General features: G+C 38.5%; 1 protein-coding gene across 1 annotated transcript in view; it reads right to left on the bottom strand.

Annotated features, from left to right (window-relative positions):
* LOC149811382 (leucine-rich repeat protein 1-like) overlaps positions 1–24,453 on the bottom strand; it is a 45,318-nt gene extending 20,865 nt beyond the window's left edge. The window contains exons 1-6 of the mRNA XM_089993869.1: positions 24,325–24,453; positions 23,070–23,155; positions 22,796–22,935; positions 19,080–19,152; positions 18,923–18,998; positions 18,606–18,681 (exon numbers count right to left, since the gene is read on the bottom strand). Of these exons, the coding sequence (XP_089849995.1) occupies positions 18,606–18,681; positions 18,923–18,998; positions 19,080–19,152; positions 22,796–22,935; positions 23,070–23,155; positions 24,325–24,453 (580 nt within the window). The remainder of the gene's footprint in view (positions 1–18,605; positions 18,682–18,922; positions 18,999–19,079; positions 19,153–22,795; positions 22,936–23,069; positions 23,156–24,324) is intronic.
* Positions 24,454–26,511: the final 2,058 nt, after the last annotated feature.

Below are 26,511 nucleotides of genomic sequence, written 5' to 3'. Positions count from 1 at the left end.
TATCATTTAACCTCGTAGAAAGCAGAAAAAAGAGACATTGTGCCTTACAAGGATATGTTTGTTGAAACACTTAAACTTAAGACCACAAGAGAGTTTGTATCAAAGAAGGAGAGAGCGACAACGATATATATTTATTATATTAATAAACATTATAATAGATGAGTTACCATGAATATTATAATTCTTAATTATTAATCCATATTGTAATCATTACTTTGTAGGAGTCATACGAGCAACAAATGGTAGAACGATATGACTATGACTCCACTCAGCATCTGCCTTTTGATCCTGCGGCATGGGTGACTGCAACCGGTGAATAAAAAAAGAGTCATGTGTTTGGGTTTGAGAGTAATATGAACACCACATGAGTTATTGCATTCTCCAGCTAGGGCTCTCAGAGTTCTCCCGCCAGCATCAACTCCCAACGTTCAATTGACCCTGCTAATTCTTGGGATGGTGTCTGTCAACTTGTTAAGGACACAATACATGACTTTTTACATGAAGCCATTTCTGACGTTGTTCGTAATGAGTCGTGAAGTTTTTTTTTGGACAAGAAAACTTCGTCTATAGGTGCCCGTCAGGTATGAAAGTTTCATGTCATTTGTTTTATGTCGTTAGATTTCAAGCTAGTATATGCATGATTTCATCACATATGAGCATGATTTCATCACTATGAAATTGTGTGACCGCCTTATAACACATGTATGCATGATTGAATCACTATGAGAGTTTTTTGACAACCTTAGAACACATATAAGCATGATTTCATCACTATAAAAGTTTTTTGACTGCCTTATAACACATATATGCATGATTGAATCACTATGAAAGTTTTTTTACAACCTTAGAACACATATATGCATGATTGAATCACTATGAAAGTTTTTTGACAACCTTAGAATACATATATAATCATGATTTCATCACTATAAAATTGTTTGACTGCCTTATAACACATATATGCATGATTGAATCACTATAAAAGTTTTTTGACTGCCTTATAAAACATATATACATGATTGAATCACTATGAAAGTTTTTTGACAACCTTAGAACATATATATGCATGATTGAATCACTATGAAAGTTTTTTGACAACCTTAGAATACATATATAAGCATGATTTCATCACTATGAAATTGTTTGACTGCCTTATAACACATATATGTATGATTGAATCACTATGAAAGTTTTTTGACAACCTTAGAACACATATAAGCATGATTTCACCACTATGAAAGTTTTTTGACTGCCTTATAACACATATATGCATGATTGAATCACTATGAAAGTTTTACGAGAGCCTTAGAATATATATATGCATGATTGAATCACTATGATAGTTTCTTGATAACCTTAGAACACATATATAAGCATGATTTCATCACTATAAAATTGTTTGACTGCCTTATAACACATATATGCATGATTGAATCACTATGAAAGTTTTTTGACAACCTTAGAACACATATAAGCATGATTTCATCACTATAAAATTTTGTGACTACCTCATAACACATATATGCATGATTGAATCACTATGAAAGTTTTTTGACAACCTTAGAACACATATATGCATGATTGAATCCCTATAAAAGTTTTTTGACAACCTTAGAACACATATATAAGCATGATTTCATCACTATGAAATTGTTTGACTGCCTTATAACACATATATGCATGATTGAATCACTATGAAAGTTTTTTGACAACCTTAGAACACATATAAGCATGATTTTATCACTATGAAAGTTTTTTTACTGCCTTATAACACCATATATGCATGATTGTGATACATAACACATTTATTTGACAACCTTATAAACCATATATGTATGCTTGAATCACTATGACATTTTTTTGACAACCTTAGAATACATATCTGCATTTTTGAATCACTATGATTTTTTTTTCTCAGCCTTAGAACACATATCTGAATTCCAATGTCCTTCACTTTATTGCTACTCTATGTGTCATTCATCCATGTTACTTTGATTGCCTTTGATTATGTGCATTACATATAATTTAATTTATTATATTTTGTTTATCAATACTAACCTTTCGGTTCTCTTGTAGAATGCTGGAGATAATCAACGTAGATGAGCTGATGGAGGCATGGATGAAGGGGCAGATCGAGACAATGAAGATGATGATGCTATAATCTTGGTGATGATTAGATTCATGTGTTTAATTTGTTGCACCTTCTTGTTGTTTCAAACGAAAATCTTTGTATATGTTCACTTGTAAATAATTAGAACTTGGCGAGGATTATAGTGGATCGATAAATTTTTTCTCCTTGTAACTTGTGTTAAATTTGTTTCACCTGCTTTGTATATGTATTTTTTATGTGTACTTTATTTTTTATACACATGATATATAAATTGTATAACGAGAAAATTTTTCTCGATATCTATATTTCAAATATTTTTTTTTTGTAATGGATTAGCGATGGATAATATCCATCGCTAATTAGTATCAGCCTCCAATTTAGCAACGAATTAAGGATGAATATTTATCCGTCGCAAAACTGAATCGGCTGATGTTTTGTGATGGATTGTAATCGATCGTAAATCTGTCGCTACAATAGCGACAGAATTAGCGATGGATGTGTATCTGTCACAAAACCAAATCTCTGCGGATTAGCTATGACCTCACGACGGATCATGGCATTCGCTAATTTGTCACAAATTAGCAACAGAAGTAGCAACAAATATGTTCCGTTGCTAATTAGCGACTAGGAAATTGCGATGAAAGTTATACGTCGCTAGTCCGTTGCTAAACTGTTCAACGATGGATTTGTGACGGATTTAATCTGTCACTAATCCACAGATTTCTTGTAGTGTTTCTAGTTTTTTTACCATCTTTATACATATTATCCTAGCACTTCAATTTCCTTTTAAGCCTTTTCTGTAGGCTTTCACTTTAATTTCTTTTTGGGTTCTTAAATTTTGAGATCAAATTTAGATCTCTAACATTAGAATTCAATCCATCATATATTGATGTTGCCTTCAGGTGACAAATATATTAATGGGAAAATAATTCCTTCTAAGTATCCTACTTACCAACTTAAGCAACTAAGCAGAGATCAAAATATGAGAGCATGCTCCATCTTGAATGAAGAAAATACCCAACCAAACTATTCCTCAAACGGAGTCATCATCTAAATAAGGTAACATGAGGTTTTAATTTTGATGCTTTCACTTTTGTTTGCATCTCATTTGATTTGAAATCACATGTAATTTCATCTCATGTGATTCAAAATCTCATGGTAGAGAATGCAATTTGGAATCACATGAAAAATGAGTAAATTAGGCCCAAATGTGATTCCAAATCTCATGACCCCATTTTCTCATGTTTGTTGCACTTTGCACATAAGGGGCACGTTTGGAAGCGAGAAAGATGTAGGAAATGTGATACAAAATGAAAAATCCGTACGGATTTTCCGACCCTTCCAATTGAGAGAAACTTTTTTGTTGAGAGAGTTTTTTCTAAAAAGTAGATTTTTTGATAGGAAACATTCCTCCACATCGTTGAGGAATGTTTTTTACCAAGAGAATTTATTTTTACATTCCCTACCACTCATCTCACCACCACCATCACCACCACCCTCCTCCTCTCTCTCATTTTTATATATTTTCCCACTGTTTTCTAATGCTACTCAAACAGGGAAAAAAATTCTTTTGAAAAACTTTTCATATAAAAAACTCTCAAAGGCAAAACTTTCTTTTCCTATGAGAGTTTTTCTCTCTTCCAAACGTGCACAAGAAAGGAGCAAATAACAATCATTCTCTCATTATTGTGAGAGAAATATTCTCATTTGGGGCCAAGAAAAAGCGCCTTTTGTATTTTAGGTAGTTGTAATGTGAGGTTTCTAATAGCTTGGTTAGTCCCCCATTCTTTTTTATCTCATGTTTTCTTGACTCACAGGTATCTATTTCTTGGATTATAATGACGACGCCACACCAAATTTTTGTGGATGATGATGGTATTTTTGGATCCCTGAAATTCAAATTGCTGCTCCTGTTCTCTAGGTAAAGAGTTGGTTATGGAAACTGAGGTGAATTGTAGTCAGGGTGACACCACGTACATGTTATCCTGTTTCATTGCCTCTTTCTTCTTGACTTGGTACATGATGTCTGTTGGAGCAGCAATCTAAGCTATGTAAAGTTTAATGCTTTCCTTGTCATCGTGCTTGCCTCTTTATTTACATGGTACCTTCCTCTAAAAGTGTGCAACACACATTCCTGCTGATGCTCGTTTCCCGGATTTTGTGTATTAGTTAGTTTGTTTTTATTTTTTTATATCTCTACAACACTCATAGAAAGTGAGTAGAAGAGAAAACTTGAACTTTATTTAAGAACACTTGACTTTATAACCACCATTCTTTGAAAAGGACAAGAAGAGAAAAACCGGATGGACTTGACCCCAATATTTCCTTTACTCTTTTAGTTTCTCCCTCCCTTTCGTTATGAGAGTTAAACACTACTTATATGTAGGGATGGCAGTGGGGCGGGGGCGGGGGACAAGGTCTCCACCCCCGCCCCGCCTCAAGATTTTATCCTCCACCCCCGCCCCGCCTCCCTGGCGGGGATGGATTTTATCCTCCACCCCTGCCTTCATCCCCATTTCATGTCCTCCATCCTCGGTTCAAACGGGGATGAGGCGGGGCGGGGATATTGCGGGGAAAAGTGGTTGGGGCGAGGTTGGGGCGGGGTGGGGCGGGGAAAAGTGCACATCCATCCCCACCTCCACCCCCGGATGAGGATGGATTTTAACCTTCGTCCCCCCCTCCATCCCTGTTTCATACCCTTCATCCCCGGTCCAAACGGGGCGAGGTGGGGCGGGGGCCCGCTTTCCCCCGGTCCACTGCCATCCCTACTTATAGATACTTCTCTAAAAAAGTTGCATTTTCTTGCAGATGAAGTCTTTTGGAGAAGACCCGTAAGTGGGCCACGTGTGGTTAATCCCATAAGTGAAGTGATGATCTCGTAAGTGAGTCATATAGGTTTATCTCGTATGTGGACCACCCTAGGTTAATCCCATAAGTATAGAGAAATCCATAGGTGGGCTACCCATAAATCATGTGAGTGAGTGAGAGAAACCCATAAGTGGATCACATAAGTTAATCTCATAAGTGAAAGAGAGCATCCCATAAGATTAATCCCATAAGTGGGGGAGCGACCCGTAATTGGACTACAAGTTAATCCTATAAGAGATAGAGAAACCCCTAAGTAGACCGCTCTATGTTAATTTGGTAAGTGAGAGAAAAACCCATAAGTCAGCTATGTAGGTTAATCCCGTAAGTGATTGAGAGAGAACCCTAATTGAGCCACATAAGTTAATCTTGTAAGTGGGTCACATATATAGGTTAATCTTGTAAATGGGAGAGCGAAACTCGTAATTAGGTCACATAGGTTAATCCCGCAAGTTGGAGTGAGAAAAACTCATAAGCTAACTACCCTAGGTTAATCCCTTAAGTGAGAGAGAAAAACCCATAAGTAGACCACGTAGGTTAATCCCATAAGTGAAAGAGAGACCACGTCTTAGATGTATAAGCAAAATTAGGTGAGAAGTCTCAGCGATTTGTTTTGTACATAAGTAGGATCCTTTAAGAAAGCCATCTTCATCTGACTCATTTAAACTTTACCCACACTCTTGCCTAAGGACTTGGGTTTTAATGGTCCAATCCCAGACTTTGAGCACGATCCAATTCTAGATTCTTATTGAGATTAGATCAATTGGACCCCTGTAGACATGTAAGTGGATTTATTTTTAAATTAAAAAGAAATTTCACCAATCATTAGTGTATATATATATATATATGTTTTGTTTTAAGAAAATATATATCATTAATAAAGGGGTAGAGTACTATTGAGGTGGTATCCCATGTGGTAAACAGGGTCCCTCTCCCACATGGGGCTTCAGAGATATCTGCTAGGGGTCTGCCTAACCCCAGCTTGCCTATTAAAAAAATAAAGGGGTAGAGTAGTAAGGCAAACCAAATGATGAGGTATCATTTGGATTGCCAAACAGGACAATAAGTAAAACGAAAAGCAAAGCAGAAAAACAGAGAAGCATGGGATGCAAAACTCGATCCCCCAGCTGAGATTTAGACTAAACTGAAGGAACCCAGGGTCTACAGACAAATCCCCATCTGGTCCACAATGTGTTTGAGTCTCTGCCTTGAAGTTGTGGCACCAATTTGTTGGACCTTGATCCAGCGTAAATTCGTGCAAGGCCATTTCAACAATAGACGCTATCGTAGGTCTATTTAATTCTCAGGTGCATGGTCTGAATTGCTATGGAGAACCCTTTGAACACCTTATTATTCTTTTTCAACCATACACATCACTACATACACAAGAGCCAACACCTCCAAACGATTTTTCATTTCAGCCAAGTTTGTTGATTGCATTAGCAATAAATAAGACTCCAAGGGTGGGTGGGTTTAATCAGCATACTAGATTCTTATCCCCCCAAGCAAGCTGAAATAATAGCTGGGTGCAGTAGCAACTCCAAAAAAGGTGAGATGTGGATTCTTCCACCACAAGACAAAGAGGGCTAAGACTAGGGAATTGGAAGACCCACTTTTTTAGGTTAGTGTCTGTGAAGATTCTGTATCCAACTAGTAAAAGAAGCTCTAGCAGAGAGACCTTTGCCCCAAAGAGAGTTCTTTGGCAGCCATTACATTAATGGCTCAGACACAAAGTTAAGGCACCCACACTTTAACTGGTCTCTTCATTGCTTTTTACTTGATTTGTAATGTTTAGTTGTATTGGGTTTATGCTTTGTCATGCAGGGGTTACGTGTTGCCATATCCTGCAGGCGATCTTGTTTGGGTTTTGATTAGTTTTTTGGGGTACGATGGTGTCCTTAATTTAGAATACGAGTTACATCCAGGCTGTGGCTGTAATTGTTAGAGTAAAATGGATCGCAGAAGAAACACTTACCAGATGTGGCCTTGGACGATCCGAACGATGCTTTGGTGGATGCGGGTGGTCAACGTTCTTCTTAGCCAATCAACACCATCAATGAGCCCAGGTTAGAATGTCAAAAGGTGATGAGTAGGACCCTTAGACTAAAAAATAGAGATTACATATGAATGTGACACTCATCACACCACTATGAGTCTCCTATTTATATGGAGATCTGGTGGAGGCCCATAATGAATCCATAATATGTCCATAATGACATTGGTGAAGGTCCCTAATGGGCATGAATGAACACTTATGAGACCTCATAGTTGTCTTGTAACCCTTAAAAACCCAAGAGCCTTTCCAATATATGTCCCTTGATGTGCCCATATCGATATAGGTCACATCCAGGTTGGATCCGATTCGATCAACAATCTAACATTCTCCCACTTGACCCATTGACATGAAAAAATACTTCATCGAGGTTTATCTCGATTCAACTTTCATGTGGGTGTGCTATCCTGTATCGCAAAAAATGATTATACGAGTCATGGAGATGAACACCTTTATATGAGATGTTATATTTTCATGTACTACAATATTATTCATTTTCAATGTTTTGTGTATTAAGAATACCTTTATGAATAAGTTGGTATCTAACTTGTTCTATTGGTCTTTTTAATATTATTATTCTGCTATTATCTATTCATAAATAAGAAATACTTTATACAGAATCAACAATGCACAAAACCATAGAGAATCAATTTAGTTTTATAAATGTGATCATATAAAACCACAATGTATTGTCATACATAAAAAAGAATCAAATAAACCCATCCTTATTACATGTTGGGAATACAACATTGGTGCTATCCCTCTAGTAAGAAGATCTGCAATAAATTTTTTTATGGATTATATCAATACACACTAAATGATTCTCAGTTCTTTCTTTAACAACAAAGTACTTTAACTTCATGTGTCTATATGACGTGAAGCTCTTGTTATTTTAAAAGGACACGACAACTTCAATATCACATGGAATTTTTAGTGGTCTCTCAATAGAATCCATTATACCAAGACCCATTATGAAGATTCTAATCCATATGGCTTGATATAAAATCTCATTTAAATCAATAAATTTTTAAGTAGCTTTCAAAAATTCCTCCATTGTTATGCAGTGAAATATGACCCATCTAATATTCTTAGCCACTCTTGATTGCAAAAGCAACAAGTTAAGATTATATGAGCGCTCCCACTTCTTATAAACAACCTTATGAGTGCTTCCACTTCTCATATACAACCTTCTAAGCAACTGTTTTATTCTCTATATAAGTGAGTTAATCACTCTATGAGAGATTAAGATAAAAAAGGTAAACATGAGACCCTTTATTATTCACATTTTTTAAGGCAAGTATAATAGAGCCATTATCGTTCAACTTTGGTAAAAATAATAATACTCAGAGTTGCTTCATCTCTTTAATTCTCAAAGAATTGACTCAAATTGTTGAAACTAACAAATTATGTAACTAGAGACAATTCAACATTGTATCTTTGGCTAAAAACATGTTTCATGGGTTGGTGTATACACCTACTATTACACCCTGTGTGAATTTAGAATACAATGACATGCCTTTAGGTATAATTATTATTTCATAAAATCACACAAATTACAATACCAAATTTTAATTTCAACATAGTCCAAGAAACCTTTAATCAGTACAACTCATATCACTTTGGTGATTACCAGAGTGAGTTGATCAAGATCTTTTGCCACAAACATATTCATATTATAAAACATGCTTATGGAATCATTATAATGCATGTGTATTTATGATAAACTATGTATTATAACATCAAAAAACACAAATTCATGCTACTTCTCATATGCACAAATAAAATTTTGATGAAACAACCTTTTGCAGAAACCAGTGGAAAACCTTTCAGAACCGGTCAGAAAAGTATCTGAACACGTCTCGAAATCTATCGAATCAGTCATAAAATTGATGCTTTTCCTTAAAAGGGTCAAACAATGCATGGATCTTATGAACATGATCCTGTTTCGTACCTTATCTGACCTAAAATAGTCCATGAATTGGATTGCTGACTAGCTTCAAATCCAGACCTAGTTCTAAAATGAATATCGGAACAAATCCCATGATCGGAACCTAGTCCAACTAGGTCTTGGGTTTTAGATCAGGCCAAATGGACCAGACAAAGACTCAGTATGTCCAGATCCCCCAGTCAGGTCTGGACTGTGGACCGAATTGCTCTAGATAAGGTCCAAACACAGTCTCAAAACCCCCAACAAGGCTGGATCGAGATTGGATCCCTCGGAGTTGGATCTCATAATCGATCCACCAGATAACCTCAATGGGTATGGGTCAGATTGGATCCCTCTGGGATAGGCTGAAACTCAATCCACCCAGAAACGGGTCTAGGTCTGACCGGGTTGGGCATGGATCTGATCCACTTGGAACCCCTACAAGTTCAAATTTTGAATCAGGTCCAACCGGGTTAAACACATACCCGATCCACCCAGAACCCCAACGAGTCTGGGCTATGAATCGGGTCAGACACAAACCTGAAACCTCCTAATGGGTCTGGGAATGCTCTTCCCAAAATTTAGCCTGCTGGAGATCTTAAATGCCAATAAAGTTTGAAAAAAAGTTGCTTAAAATTTGATTGTGAACAACTTTTTTTTTAACTCCATTGCTGAATTCTATGTTGGTTCACCAAAAAATGCAAATCAAGATGTAGGACTGTGCTCAAACATAGTTCTGCCAGAATTATGTAGAGCCGTCAGAATCCCTCTACACAACTTCGATGATGCTCAAATCACTCATACAAGATCCTCACACACCAATAAACTTAGATTTGCTGGTGGATCGTCGATCCTTTACCAGAGATGGCCAGAATTTAAGGATGTATAGTAAAGGCCACTTTAACAGTCATTGGTGGAAAACCAACCTAATGGCTGACTGGAATGGCTATGGTTGTTCATAGCTACAGTGGTCGTCTACAAAATTGGTGGGGGTTGCGGCCACCACGCATGACTGGCCTCAGGTTGCCAACGATGATGATCCAACTAAGGTGGAAGGGAGGCTCCAAAAAACTTGACTGAGAGCCATTATCCAATGACCCTGCTAACCATTAGTGACCACCGCCTTCTTCATGGGGGGGGGGGGGGGGGGCTGCCGACCCGTAAGCGGTGGGTCACTTGTCAATGTTTTCTCTGTTGTCGTTCGACATCCCAAAACCAAACACGAGTCTGATGAGGGAGAATAACACAGAATTTTTTTTTTGACAAACGCCACATGGACATCGACACACCCACACCTTGAATGCACACAACGGAAGTATGGTGTGGGCCCATAACCCAATGTTAGTGTAAAATGGATGATAGAAGAGCCACTTACTTGATGCAGCCTTGGATGGTCTGAATGGATCTTAACACCACAAGAAAAATGCCAATTAGCGACGAATTTTTTTCGTCGCAACTTTGCGACGGATGTAGCGACAGAAACTTATCCGTCACTAAGATTTGTAATATTGACAGATGTAGCGACGGAAAACCTTTCGTCGCTACGTAGCGACGACCCGTTTTTGTTGCAACACACGCGACGATTAGCGACGGATTGGACGACAGATGGTTTTCCGTCGCGACTTAGCGGCGACGTTAGAGACAAAAATATTTCATCGCTAAGGGGTCATATACATTTACAATGGAGTTGCGATGGAATTAAGCCGCCACCAAATCCATCACTAATTTTCACATAAATCCCTAATCAAAGCCCCTTTTTCTCTTTCCCGTTTCGTCTCTCCCGCTAGGCCGATGCAACCCTCCGTCGCCCGACGCCATCCTTCGCCGCCCAACGCACTCTCCGGACCGACGACCACCGCCCGTCGCTCCCCGGTCCTCCGCCTGGCCCATTGCCCCTCGGTCTGCCGCCCGTCGCCCCTTGTTCCGCCCGACCCGTCTTCTCCCGTTTCGCTGCCCGACGCACTTCCCGGCCCGCCGGCCACCGCCCGTTGTTCTCTGGTCCGCCGCCCGGCCTGTCTCCCCCCACCCACCGTAGGTAAATCCCAGTTTTTTTTTAACCTGCGGTAGGGGGGGCGCCTGCTCTGCGTTTTGTTTTTTTTGGCAGGGGGTCGACCCCCCTGCCTAGTTTGTTTTTTCCGACATGGGGGGGTCGACCCCCTATCACGTTTTGTTTTTTTCGGCAGGGAGTCGAGCCCCAGCCTCGTTTGTTTTTTCCAGCAGGGGGGCGACCCCTTGCTGCATTTTGTTTTTTCCGGCAGGGGGTTGACCCCCTGCCTCATTGTTTAATTATTTGGGCAGGAGGTTGACCCCCTGCCTCGTTGTTTTATTCTAGCAGGGGGTCGCCTTCCTGCCACTCATTTTTTTCTGGTAGGTGTCAACCCTCTACCTCATTGCCACTTTTTTTTCGTCTATGGGGGGCGACCCCTGCATGGTTTTTTTTCCTGGCAGGGGGTCACCCCCGTGCCTCGTTTTTTTATTCAGGCAGGGGGGCGCCCCCTGCCTCTTTTTTTTTCGGTAGGGGGGGGTGACCCTTGCCTTGTTTGTTTTTTCAGGCAGAGGTCGCCCCCATGCCTCATTTTTTTATTCGAGCAGGGGGTCGCCCCCCTGTCATTTTTTTATTCGTTCAGGGGGTCGCCTCCCTGCTTTTTCGGCAAGAGGGCGACCTTGCTTTGGTTTTTTTTCGTCAGAAAGTGACTTCATTTTAACACAGTGTCTCTTACAGATTTCTCAACGGAACCCGCTTGTGCCCCGCCACCCATATTAAGTAAGTGACAAAAAAATGCAAATCAGGTAAGTACCCGTGGTGAGTAAGTGATGCAAGCACATCACATGTTATTTAATTTTATGGATGTAACACTTTATTGTTCACACACTCACTTAGTTGTTGATATCTAGGACTGCTTTGTTGGAGTTTGGAGATCATGTTGAACATGATTTTAATATATAAGAATAGAAGTATTCCTATTTTTGGAGTACGGATTTCATGCTAGGCATGGTAGTAGTTAGCAAGATATTGAAGTGTGTTTGTTGCAGGTACATGTTTGACATTTTTTTGATATGAATGATTTCCATATATTGCAATGTTTGATGTGATTGTATCCATGCTTGCATGTAGTTACTTTCAATTTAATTATGACTTCCATGTGAAATTGTATAATGAAAGTATGCTTCAAATTAATGTATCGTGTTATGAATAGTTTGCATATGAAAATATTAACTTATCAATGCATGCATCATAATTCTTGTGATTGTATGACATCATCTATTGCATGATAAATTTGATATTTTCTTCATTATAGCATTCTGATGGTTCGCTTTTAACTAGTTAGGATACTATTTGTAACATCATACGACAAAATGACTGCAAACCGTGAATGAATGTACCGTAGGATAGTTGACAATAAGTTATCACAGGAATATATGGATGGTATTGAAAGTTTTATTGAATTTGCAACGGCAAGTGTCAGTACAGTGGATCCCACATGTCGGATTAGGTGTCCCTGCGAGATTTGTAAGAATAATCGATTTGTAGAACCTCATGGCGTTAGACATCACCTATACAGGAAGGGTTTTGTGAGTGATTATCAGAATTGAATGTTTCATGGAAAAGAATTTAGAAACAATTTTGATGCACGGGTGAATGTGGTGCACGATAATCCATATATGGATTTGATATTTGATGCCACAGGAACAGAACTTGGTTCTGCTATGAGTCCTAGTGATGTAAGAACTGCAGTAGATGAAGAATCACCAAACAATGCAACTAATAGATTTTATGATTAACTTAAAGATGCATGTCATATCGCCATTAGTCGATGAAACATTCATAGAAGAATGTGATCCAAATGATATACCAAGTGGATGGGCAAACAATGAAAAAGAAGAAGAAGAAGAAGAAGAAGAAGAAGAAGAAGAAGAAGAAGAATATGAAAGTCAAACAAGTGATGAGGAAGAATTCTCGAGCTAGTGAGTAAAATCTTGTAATACAAACCTCTATTTGAATGTATTACAATGTTTTAATGTATTGCAATACTTGATGTGAATGATTTGAATATATAGAAATATATTGCAATGATTTGAATGTTTTGAATGTATTATTGCAATACTTGATGTGAATGATTTGAATGTATTATTGCAATACTTGATGTGAATGATTTGAATTATTTAAATGTATAGAAATGTATTGTAATGATTTGAATGTTTTGAATATATTATTGCAATACTTGATTTGAATGATTTGAATGTTTTGAATGTATTATTGCAATACATGATGTGAATGATTTGAATGTTTTAAATGTATTATTGCAATACTTGATTTGAATGTATTGCAATACTTGATTTGAATTATTTGAATGTATTGAAATACTTGATGTGAATGATTTGAAACAATTTGAATGTATTGCATGACATTTTTTATTTGTTAGAATATGGTTCATGGAGGTTACAGTGGTCGTTCATCCAGTGGTAGCCAGGCTCAACCTTCATCTTCACGAGCTCCTTTGATTGGTATATCATTTAACTAATTGGATACTTGATTAGTTGAAATGTGCATTCTGAGAATTTCTAACATATTCTTTTACAGATGATGTTTCGCCTGTACATGACCCACCTACAACAGTTGATCATACAAGTCAGAAGCCAACACAGAATACAGAGTCTTCTCAGTCTGGCACAAGAAGACTCATTCGAATAATGTATATTGATAATCGACCGTAAGTATTTCATTTTCACTTATTACATATCTTATAAATATTGTATATTGATATTTATTGTGTATCAATTCATATGCAGCATGAGGTTCGAGCCACAAGAAGTAGTATCCGAAATTAAGAATTCACTATTTCAACATCTACCAGGACTGGTCGCTCAATGGAAAGAGCATTCAAAAGAGGTGATAGACAAATTGTGGTCCTTATTTACGGTATACAGTTGTTTGTTATAGTTAATGTGTTTCATATTTAATTTTTTGTTATAGTCATGTCTACTAACTTTCTGAAATATTTGTAGGCTTTGAATTGCTTTGCAAATACGGTAGAGGATCATGATGCAAGGAAAGTATGGCAGAAGGTGGCTGCCAATCGATTTGCAGACATGTTGCATAATATGAAAACTGCAACAAGAAAAGCATCTGGCGAGATAGATGATCCACTGCAGTGGAAGAGCCATGAACCTCCTACTATCAGGTCATATGTTTGGGATGCAATGTGCGACAAGTGTGCTAGGGATGCATTTCGAAACCACTCAGTGAAGGATGCACAAAATCGAGCGAAAATGCTCGAAGCCCATCTACACACAGGTGGATCTAGGACTTTTGGGAGCCATTAGAAGAAAATGGTAACTCATCCATATATATATTGTCAATTTTATAAGTATTGTTGCAAACCTGTTAACTAAATTTTTTATCATTTTACTTCACAGGAAGCATTAAAATGAGGCATTGTGCCATACAAGGATGTGTTTGTTGAAACACATAGACGTAAGACCACGAAAGAGTTCGTATAAGAGAAGGCGAGAGCGACAATAATATGTATTTATTTTATTAATAAACATTGTAATACATATGAGTTACTATGAATTACGTTATCATAAACATTATAATTTTTAATTATTAATTTATATTCTAATCATTACATTGTAGGAGTCATACGAGTAGCGAATGATACAACGATATGGCGATGACTCCACTCAACATCCGCCTTTTGATCCTGCAGCATGGGTGACTGCAACCGATGAACCCAAAAAGGTTCGTGTGTTCGGGTTTGGGAGTAACATGAACACCATACTAGTCATTGCCTCCTGCAGCCCAGGCCCACAAAGTTCTCCCGCCAGCATCAACTCTCAACGTCCTAATGACCCTGCTATGTCTTGGGATGGTATATGTCAATGTCTTGAGGACAAAATGCAGTACTTTTTAAATGAAGTCATTCCCAACATTGTTCGTAATGAGTTGTGCAATTTTTTTTAGGACAAAGAAACTTTGTCTGCATTCAACATGAGCTCCGGTGCCCATCAGGTATAAAGTTTTTTTACTACCTTAGAACACATATGAGCATGATAGAATCACATATGAAGTTTTTTTACTGTTTTATAACACATATGAGCATGATAGAATCATGTATAAAGTTATTTTACTGCCTTATAACACATATTAGCATGATAGAATCACATATAAAGTTTTTTTACTGCCTTAGAACACATATGAGCATTTTAGAATCATGTATAAAGTTATTCTACTGCCTTAGAACACATATTAACTTGATAGAATCACATATAAAGTTTTTTTACTGCCTTAGAACACATATGAGCATGATAAAATCATGTATGAAGTTTTTTTACTGCCTTAGAACACATATGAGCATGATAGAATCACGTAAAAAGTTTTTTTACTACTTTAGAACACATATGAGCACGATAGAATCACATATAAAGTTTTTTACTGCTTTAGAACACATATGAGCATGATAGAATCACGTATGAAATTTTTTTACTGCCTTAGAACACATATGAGCATGATAGAATCACATATGAAGTTTTTTTACTGCTTTATAACACATATGAGCATAATATAATCACATATAAAGTTTTTTACTGCCTTAGAACACATATAAGCATGATAGAATCACGTATGAAGTTTTTTTACTGCTTTATAACACATATGAGCATGATAGAATCATGTATAAAGTTTTTTACTGCTTTAGAAAATATATGAGCATGATAGAATCACATATAAAGTTTTTTTACTGCCTTAAAACACATATGAGTATGATAGAATCACGTATGAAGTTTTTTTACTGCCTTAGAACACATATGAGCATGATAGAATCATGTATGAAGTTTTTTTACTGCTTTAGAACACATATGAGCATGATAGAATCACATATAAAGTTTTTTTACTGCCTTAGAACACATATGAGCATGATAGAATCACGTATGAAGTTTTTTTACTGCCTTAGAACACATATGAGCATGATAGAATCACGTATGAAGTTTTTTTACTGCTTTATAACACATATGAGCATGATAGAATCACATATAAAGTTTTTTTACTTCCTTAGAACACATATGAGTATGATAGAATCACATATAAAGTTTTTTTACTGCCTTTGAACACATATGAGCATGATAGAATCACATATAAAGTTTTTTTGCTGCCTTAGAACGCATATGAGCATCGTAGAATCACACATACATCTTTTTGACTATCTTGGAGCACATATGAGCATGATAGAATCACATATACAAATTTTTTACTGCCTTTGAACACATATGAGCATGATAGAATCACATATAAAGTTTTTTTACTGCTTTATAACATATATGAGCATGATAGAATATTGTATAAAGTTTTTTTACTACCTTAGAACACATATGAGCATGATAGAATCATATATAGAGTATAATTTATTTCAGTATATTTTGTTTATCAATACTGACATTTCTTTTCTCGTGTAGGTTGCTGGCGATAATCAGCGTAGTGGAGCTAAAGGGACAAATCAAGACACTGAACAAGTGGACGCACAAAATCTTGGCAATGATTAGATTTATATGTTGAATTTGTTCTACCTTCTTTTTGTTTCAAAAATATAAATGTTGAATTGTAAATAATTAGAACTTGTGAATTTTATAGTGGATCGATTAATTGTGTTAGTTTTCTTTTATATGTATTTTGATGTGTACTTTGTTTTTTATTCACAGGAAATATAAATTGTATCACGAGAAATTTTTTCTTGATATTTAATTTTCAAATGTATATTTTTTTATTTTTTTCCTTTTTTGCGATGGATTAGCGACAGATATATCTATCGCTAATTACTATAGACGTTGAATTTAGCGACGGCTAGAAATTCGTCACAAAACCAAACCTCTGCAGAGTAACGACAACCATGCGACAAATTTTGGCATTCGTTAATCCATCATAAGTTAGCGACGAAACAAGTGATAGATATATTCTGTCGTTAATTAACGTCAAAAAATTCACGATGGAAGCTATCTGATGCTAATCCGTCGCTAAACTGTTTAGCGAGAGAGTAGCGTCAGATTAGCGACGAATTTAGGTCATCGCTAGTCCACAAATTTCTTGTAGTGTAAGTGGATGCGGGTGATCGACACCCTTAATGAGCTCAGGCTAGAATGTCAAAAGGTGAGTAGGACCCTTGAACCCAGAAAAAGAGATCATACATGAATGTGACGCTCATCACGCCACTACGAGTCTCCTATTTATAGAGAGATATGGTGGAAGCCTATAATGGATTCATAATGTGTTCATAATGGGTACTGGTAGAGGTCCCTAATAGGTATGAATGCCTCGTAACTGTCCTTTAACTTTCAAAACCCAAGAGCCTCTCCCATATATGTCCCTTGATGTACACATGTCAATATGGGTCACATCCAAGTTGGATCCCATCTGATCTAAAATCCAACAGTAATTTTACAGCATTGGCTAACAATGGTTACTCAAAGGAGGAGAAGGCTAAGTGGCTAGGTAAATTTAATGAAGAGGTGCAACGATTGTTTCATATTCTATCCATCTATAACTAGCTCATCTTTTTTGTGTACATATAATTTGAGAAGTGATGCAAGAAGCCTAGAGGTTTTTGGATCATTTGTAGTTAAAGCAACCAAGGATAGTCAGTATGTGAATGAGGGTTTTCTTAGAATTCGGAAAAAAGGACCCAAAATTATCATATTATATGATAATATTGTTATATCATAGATTTATTGACTCTTTTGCCTTAAAAAATGCTCATGTAATCTAAGGTAATCGGTTTAATTTCCAACCACAGAACTAGAGAATTTGTCTATTATACATGTACCAGGTGGAACGACAGAAATTGGAAGGAACACCTCACTTTCATATGAATTAAAGAATTTAAAGGTAATATTTTTGCCAATAGAACAATAACCTTAAAACATGCAGATTCATTTAGCATAAAAATTTGTTCACAATGTTCAGCAGAATGCATGATAATTTACATGAGCTTATAATGAAAGCAAATTTTGAAAACTTTTGCCTCGACTTAATCTTCAAGTAATTACCTGGAAAACCGTTGAGTATAGTTATTTTTCTTTTGAGATGTTGTTTTCCTCTGCTACATGACATCATAATGAATGTCATTGCAGTTGAGAAAAGTTGGTATCGTTATCAAGCTGTTGGACTCATAAACTGACATTTCTTAACTCGAAGTGATATGCTCTGTTTTATGCAGCTAATCACACCGATGAAAGCAAAAAGTAATTGTGAACTGAAAGTAAGGAAAAGAAAGAAGTTAAAGGAGCATGAGCGGCTACGGGAGGAAGGCAAGAAGCTGGACAACTTGCAACTGTGGGAGGAGGATAAGTTGACTGCAGAACATGGTCCATTTGTTTATGCAAATAGGTCTTTTGCGTTTGTATATTTTGATAGATAGATATCTCTTAGGTCTTGGCCCTAGAACAGGTTACCTAGGGGCCCAATCCGGAAGCCGGATCAGGCACCTGACCACCCTCCATCTCTGGGGTACAGATTGTCAGCTGTGGGGGCCAACAGAATATAGAGGGCAGGTCAGGTGCAGCAGCACACTAAAGTGCGCAAACTGATTGCACCTGATCCGCCATCGAGACAGAGTGAGCAGATCCAGTGAGGAGCCAAACACATATATGACAGGCATTACCTGCCCCGTCCTTTAAGAGAGGTTCCCATGCTGCCCCTGTGAACGTGACTGCTAGTGAGTTAACCTTCCAAAGAATCTAGAGGAAAGAGCAACAATGAGGCTTAGATGTGCATAATGAGACTTCATATCATCATCCCATGAGTGAAAAGAAACCACAAGAATCCATCATATTCACAAATTGAGTGAAGGACGGAACTCCTATATTTAATATCAACGGTCAAAAAGTTACTTGTAGATGAATCGCGAGCCAAGGTTGGGTGCCTCCATGTTCTCAAAAAATGCACTACGACAGTAGTCTCCTTCCAAAGGGTAGTCACCCTTCTTTCAGCATCATGGTGCTTCCTGTTGGGGTCGTCCGGGATTGCCTCCCCTGCTGGCATCGGTGACCCTATACTGTGATAGAAAAACAAAGACACACGACAAACACAAAGGTTGTTATGTAAACAACAAAAGCACAGGGGAGGTGCTCCGTACCTGAGGCAACCATTGACAGGCTGCTGTTGCCGGGAATCGGAGGTCGCTAGAGCAGAGGAAGACGAATCGGATTCTGATGATCGATCATGCCAAGGGGATTTGTCTGCTCAGTCGAGCTGCAACCACCACAAGCTCAGCCTTCCGAATGCAACCAGTGAGTCGACCTCTTCCCGCTTTAGTTTGCACACATGCATTTTTCTGATAGCAGATGCTTCATAAAAGGGTTGCTCTTGACACCCTTATATAGTGCATAGGGTGGAAACGATTTGCGTAATTGTTCCCTCTTGATCCTATGCTAGTTTATCGAAAGAGATCATCCCAGATGTGGGGATGAATCCACATCGTGAATAACCACCACATAAATTGTGGTGGTTAATCCAACATTCTCCCACTTGATCCGACGATAAACCCTTTAACCAGAAAACCTTATGGGAATAACTTGATGAATAGAATGACCTTTTTATTCTATTCTATAGGTCCTTAGTTGAATCTCTAATCTTTATGAGTTTAACAACAAAAAATAATGAGAATCAAGAACTGAAAGTGATCACTTTATTTATATGCATATGTCGAAAAGAGTTTAACAAGCCCATCCTCATTACATGTTCAAAATATAATCCCGGTGTCAGCCCTTTAGTAAGAGGATCAGCGATCATCTCTTTGGTACCAATATTAACAATATGCACTAAATGATTTTTCATCCTTTCTTTAACAACAAAATACTTCAATTCCATATGCTTACATGACATAGTACTTTTGTTATTGTTCAAAAAGAACACCGCAGCTTCATTATCACACTAGACCATCAGTGACTTCTTAATAAAATCAACCACATTTAACTGTGATATGAAGTTCTTTAACCATATAGCCTGCGAGGTAGTCTCGTATAATGCTATGAATTCTGCCTCCATCTTCACGTTCAATCTATACAAACCATCATAAACTGATACATAACCAATTTCAATTAAATTTCTATAAATGAACACTTTAGAATTTTCAAACTTAAAACAATATCCAAATTTATCCAATTTTGAAATTGAAATTAAGTTTCTACTATATGATGGAATATAAAAGACATCATAAAGATCAAAAAATATGCCTGTATTTAGAGTAATCCTGCAGGTTCCAACACCCTTCACATGTGAACACATCTTGTTTTTCGAATAGATGCTCTTCTCATGCATTGTTAGTTTTCTTCTGCTCAGGAACAACTACAGACAGTTGGAAATATGATCAGTGGCACCATAATCAATTCACCAGCTATTTTCAAAAATTTGTAATAAATTACATTCATGAGAAATAAATGACAAATTTCCTATCTTTTCTAACCACTTTTTATGCTTTATGCAATTTATCTTCCTGTGTCACTTCTTCTTGCAAAAGAAGCACTTTATGAGATCAAAGTTAAATTGCTTGCCTTGAAATGTTTTATCCTTTGTTGGCTTCTTCCTAGCATTTCTCTTAAATGTATTCTTTTTTTGTCATACCTTGAATGCATGAGAAGTCATATGTGTACTATGCACCTTCTCCCTTTTCAACCTCTCTTCTTCTTCAACACACTTGGATATAAGTTCATTGAACATTCATTCATCATTATGTGTGTTATAAGAGATTTTGAAAGGTCCGTACTCCAAGGGTAAGGACACTAGAACTAAATGCACTAGAAAAAAATCAGAGATGGTGAGTTTTATGTCATTTAGCTGAGATGCTATGTTTCTCATTTCTAAAATGTCCTAGCAAATGTTTTTCCCTCGAGTATATTTCATAGATATGAGTTTAGACATCAGGGTACTGGCTCTGACCTTGTTTGAACTCACAAATTATGCTTCAATAGCACTTAAAAACTCTCTAACTGTCCTGCATTATAGTATAGCACTACGAATATTTTTAGTCACCTTAGATTGCAAAAGCAATAGACTAAGTCTATTCGAGCGCTCCCACTTCTCAAAGCAGTCTTTTGATCAATAGTGCTTTGATTAGTTAGAGCAGCAGGTTCTTCTATCTTTAGGGCCAGATCCATATACCCTAATATAAAAAGTATAGTCTCTTTCCAATCACTAAAATTTGATCAATTCAGAAAATGTATATAGCTAGAGCCATCTAAAATCACAGGACTAGAAATTGCACAACAAAAAACATGTATCAAAAAGCATTTGTATGAGACTAAAACTTTAATGAAAAAAGAAAAAGAATAAAGGCCCTTAATATGCTTATTTTCAGGCGAGTGAAGGAGGTCATCGAAGTCTTACTTTGGTAAGAGCTCCGACACGCGAAACCACTTCGCCTACCAAACATATTCGATAAAACTAAGGTTCTTGTGAAGTTAGACTATCGACACAAGGTACCTTTGGATACACATGCGTGATGTATCTCGATACATTTACCTTATTCTACCTTACTTAAATTTCAAACATGATAAAACTACCTTTGGGTCGTTTATCATTTCACGAATCTAAGTACAATGTTGATATCAGCTCAAACTGAATGATAGTGTTGAAATTTTTTAATGACATACGTGTATTCAGTCACTTTGGTGACGTGAATATACTAAGTCATCTAACTATGCTTAATGCCAATATGAAACAATGCCTTGAAATGATCCAAAACTGGATGAACCGATCATATGAACCATGAACTGGTCTGAAAACTGGATAAACCGGTCATATGACCCACAAACCGATCCGAAAACTTGATGAACTGGTCATATGACCCATGAACCGGTCTAAAAACTAGATGAACCGGTCATATGACTCATGAACCGGTCCAAAAACTGGATGAACCAGTCATATGACCCACGAACTTGTCTGAAAAATGGATGAACCAGTCATATAAAGCTCTGAATCGGTTCAAAATGTATCGAACCAGGTTTGTAACACTCTGAACTAGTCTCTACAACAATGAACCGGTCTCAGTTGCCTAAGAATTGGTTCCAGAGAGATCCAGATCAATTCAAAAACAGGCCGAAACAGTTCGTTCTTTGTTACAGGCCGATTGGATCGGTTCTGTCAAGTTGATCCAGAACTGTATAATCTAGTTTTAACTGGATTCTAGATATGCTAATGAAAGAACTAGATCCGGATTACCCGAATCCGATCCAGAGAACATTAATTGGATTTGGGACCTGAGACCCGAAGATTTGTATCCGGATCCAACCCAGATTATCATCAAGGGTCGGTACGGGTCATCAGATCCGGGTCTGAACTGCAAATCCAATCTAAAAGAACTTGATGGATCAGGTGTGGTTCTAGAGATTCAAAACAGATCTCATAGACCCAGACCAAATCCAAAATCATAACAGGTCTAGATCATATGGATTTTGGATCTATTACCCAATAACCGAATTCGATTCAAAGAGACCTTTATGGATCAGGTCAGATAATTTGGATCAGATCCACTCATGGATCCAATCCAAACCCAAAATCCCTGCGGATCAGGGATCTAAAAAGAAACGGGTCCCCCACCCGAATCTTGGATCTGATCTAAATAACCTTACGGATTGGTTCGGGTGGGGAGGGTTCGGATCCAAACCTGGACCCAAAAACTTTAAAAAAGGGACTGAAACACAAAATAGGGTTTTCAAACCCTATTTCGCTTTTCTTCTCCAGTTGCAGAGGGAGATGATCGCCGCCGGCCTCGGCAGTCCGGCAATCTCACGATTGTCAGCGATCCGACGACAAAGATGAAGCAGCCGCCATCGTCAGTGACCCAACAATCACTTGCTTTCGACGGTGGGGCGAAAACAACCAAAGCCAGCACCGGCTGTTGTGCTCCGGTGACTCGATAGTCGTCGGCGGTAGCTGCGTTGGCTCTGCAGCACCAGATGGAGAGGAAACCGCAGCGGGCCAGCCGACACACCCTGCTTGATTGAAAACCCCCCAAACAGAGGTAAGCCTTTTTTTTGTCTCCCTACGGCAACAGTCGCCGATGCTGGCGACCAGCTGTAGCGTCGCCCCACGACGACCTGCAGTGCCGGGCGACCAGGACACACACCGCGCAGCGGATGTGGGTCGTGGGCCCATAACCCATTGTTGGGATCGTCCAGGATCGCCTCCCCTGTTGGCACCGATGACCCTATACTGTGATAGAAAAACAAAGACACACGGCAAACACAAAGGCTATTATGTAAACAGCAAAAGCACAGGGGAGGTGTTGCGTACCTGAGGCAGCCATTGACAGACTGCGGTTGCCGGGAATCGGAGGTCGCTGGAGCAGAGGAAGACGAATTATATTCTGATGATCGATCATGCCAAGGGGATTTGTCTGCTCAACCGGGCTGCAGCCACCACAAGCGCAGGTTTTCAAATGCAATCAGTGAATCGACCTCTTCCCACTTTAGTTTGCACACGCACACTTTTCTGATAGCAGGTGTTTCATAAAAGGGTTGCTCATGACACCCTTATATAGTGCATAGGGTGGGAACAATTTGCGTAACTGTTCCCCCTTGATCCTATGCTGGTTTATCAGAAGAGATCATCCCAGATGTGAGGATGAATCCACGTGGTGGATAACCACCACGTAAATCATGGTGGTTAATCCAACACTTCCTTCGTAGACCAGCTAATGACCTTGCATCAAGATGTTTTCTATAGCAAAACTACATCAATATGGACTTCTAAGGTCTCGGTATAGTCTGACAATCGTAGCGTAGGCTCCTGGGCAACTGTCTGCTTTAGGTCCGGCTTCTTGGCACTTGTCTTAGTCATGCCTCTGAGCTAGATGGACAGCCTCCCAAATGGTTAGGATTTTCATGCACTCCATGTACCATGTGGTTAGGACTTCCTTGAATGGTTCATATTCCATAGGGTTTGTGCCATTGGGGTGTGTTTGGATTTGGGAAATTGTGGAGGAAATTGGAGTCTTATATCTCTCAGTTACCAACTCTTTTGTTTGCTTTGACTCTGTGAACGAAGGATGACATTCTTATTCCACTAATTCCTAATAGTCGTAAAATTTAGTGTCACAAACCACACACATGCACACAAGACACGATTTGTACGTGGTTCGAGAGGTACTTTCCATTATTTATAAAGCTGAATACAAGAGTTGAGTTTTACAAAGATCCTTTCTAAGATAGTTACAACTTACAAATTTCCCTTTGTTGGTTTACTTTCTTTCCCTCATTCAGCTTAGGACTCTTAAACTCCCTTCCTTTCCCAAACACAATGGTTAGCTAACCTTCTTCAGAAAGAATTCTACTGTACCAAGTCATTATCTATCCTTCCTTAGGGGAACCAGCTTTCCTTACCTGATTAGAACATGCCTCATTAGCAGCTTTCCTTTCTTCATCAGTAGTACCACCAGCCTTCCTTTCTTCACTAGAACACGTCCCATTAGCTTGAGCTTGTACCACCTCATTATCCTCAACAATTGTCATGTTCCCATATTATGATAATTCAATTCCTCATATCTTTCATTAATTATATATTTGCAATCAAATGAGAGCAGACCAAGACTTCCTCTTAGGCAGGGGTGTCAATGGGTTGGGGTTTAACACGAACCTACCCGTACCAAACCTTATAGGGTTAGGGTTTGGTGATACACAAAGAGGTCTGATTAGAATCTGGGTCAGACTCAAAGGGTCCGATTAATATATGGAGCCAGACATGGTTTGTGAAATTTCATATCGGAACCGGGCTGGACCTGAGTTCCGACTAAGATATATAAATTTTCAATGTAAAAAAGATTTAAAAATATTATTTTATGGGGTTTGGTTCTGGTCTGGTTCATGTAATCCTTATAGGATCCGGGTATGGTTTCTCTTATGTTGGGTCTGAGAGTCTGGACCCAATAACAGCATCTCAAATCAGATCTGGGTTTTGTCCCACCTGGGTCTAAACCAAACCCGACCCATTGACACCTTTAAGGGGGCGTTTGAATACACAGTGCATCCTGCTCTCCTACACCTTGCAAACGTAGATGTATGGTGATAGGCACAAAATTAGGCGGTGTGCAAACGTGTCGAATTCAGGCTGCATCTTGCCATATTTGAATCTGAATAAGAACGAAAATGGTAGATCTGAATTCTGTTCCAGATCCGAATTAGATCTGATGAGGTAAGGTTGATTCCAAACCCAAAATATAATTGGCAATATTGGATCTTGAAAAAAATGGAACAAAACAAGCTATTTACATGTAAAAGGTGAAACTGGGTTGGATTTTGTTTTGGATCAAACCATATCTGACTTAAAATACTGATCTGAATCTGACCAGAATCAGAAAGCAATCTGATTGAACAGATCTAAATCCAATCCTAACGCACATTCAGATTTTACTTAATAGATCCAAATCTGGAATTAACATGTTGAAATCTGATTGGATATCGAACCAGATCCAATCTGTTTGCAGCCCTAGATAAAAGCATCCCACCCTACGCGTTTTGTCCCATATTTTTGAGATGCAAGAGTTGGGAGGGAAGGGTTCCTACTCTTGTGTCGCAGACCACGTCCAACACAAAACAGGTCAAAGTTTTGGCTTGTGGATTTGAATCTGCAACAGATTTCTCCACCCCCTACAGATAGGAAAAATTGGGTTTAAAGATAAACTTTCATATGAAAGTTCTTTCTCTCGTTTGTAGGGACGTGATTTTCACACAGAGAAAAGATTTCCTGTCATTTTCTGATTTCCAAACATGGCCTAAATATAAATCTCATTGACAACAAAGACCAACAAAAATTCTGTCGCAAACGCTGTCGCAAATTTGCGACAGATTAGAGATGGATAAATTTTGTCTCACACTCCGTCGCAACTTCACGATGGATGAGCGACACCATTTTTTTAACGCTATTCCGTCGCAAATTTGCGACGGCATTTACGATAGAATTTTTCTGTCGCTAAATTTCTCATAAAACCCTAATCTGAGCCCCTTTCTTTTTCCTTTCTGTTTCATTTTGTCGCACGCCGCACTTCGCCCGTCACCCGTCATTCGACGCCCGTCGCCCTCTCCTTTACTTCCTCCTTCTTCCCTCACTCCATCTCTCACCGCTGTGTACCGCCGCCGCCGTGTGCCATGTGCCACCGTCGTCGACTCCCGAGCATTGATGCCACCGTGTGTCATGTGCTGCCACCGATGACCACCAAACACCGACACCGTCGTGTGTTGTGTGCTGACGACCCCCAAAGAACCCGACTCGTTGACAGTGCCTCGTGGTGCGACAGGGTCCGAACACGACTGGGCTCTCACCCTCTCCGGCGCCCCCTTTCAGGGGACCTGGGTCCTGTCCGTCGATGAAGACGCTTCTACAAACTATAATTTGGTAGGCGAAGCCTACCGATTCTCAAGCTAGGCTATTCCCTATTCGCTCGCCATTACTAGAGGAATCCTTGTAAGTTTCTTTTCCTCTCCTTATTAATATGATTAAACTCAGTGGGTGGCCTCACCTGACCTGGGGTTGCTAAGCTGAGACAAGAAATCACCTTTAGAGTTCCAGCAAAC

The sequence above is a fragment of the Nuphar pumila genome, chromosome 17 (genome assembly GCF_984573655.1).
Source record: "Nuphar pumila chromosome 17, dmNupPumi1.hap1.1, whole genome shotgun sequence".
NCBI classification, from domain to species: domain Eukaryota; kingdom Viridiplantae; phylum Streptophyta; class Magnoliopsida; order Nymphaeales; family Nymphaeaceae; genus Nuphar; species Nuphar pumila.
The sequence above is the reverse complement of the archived record's forward strand: the minus strand, read 5'-3'. Positions and strand labels throughout refer to the sequence as shown.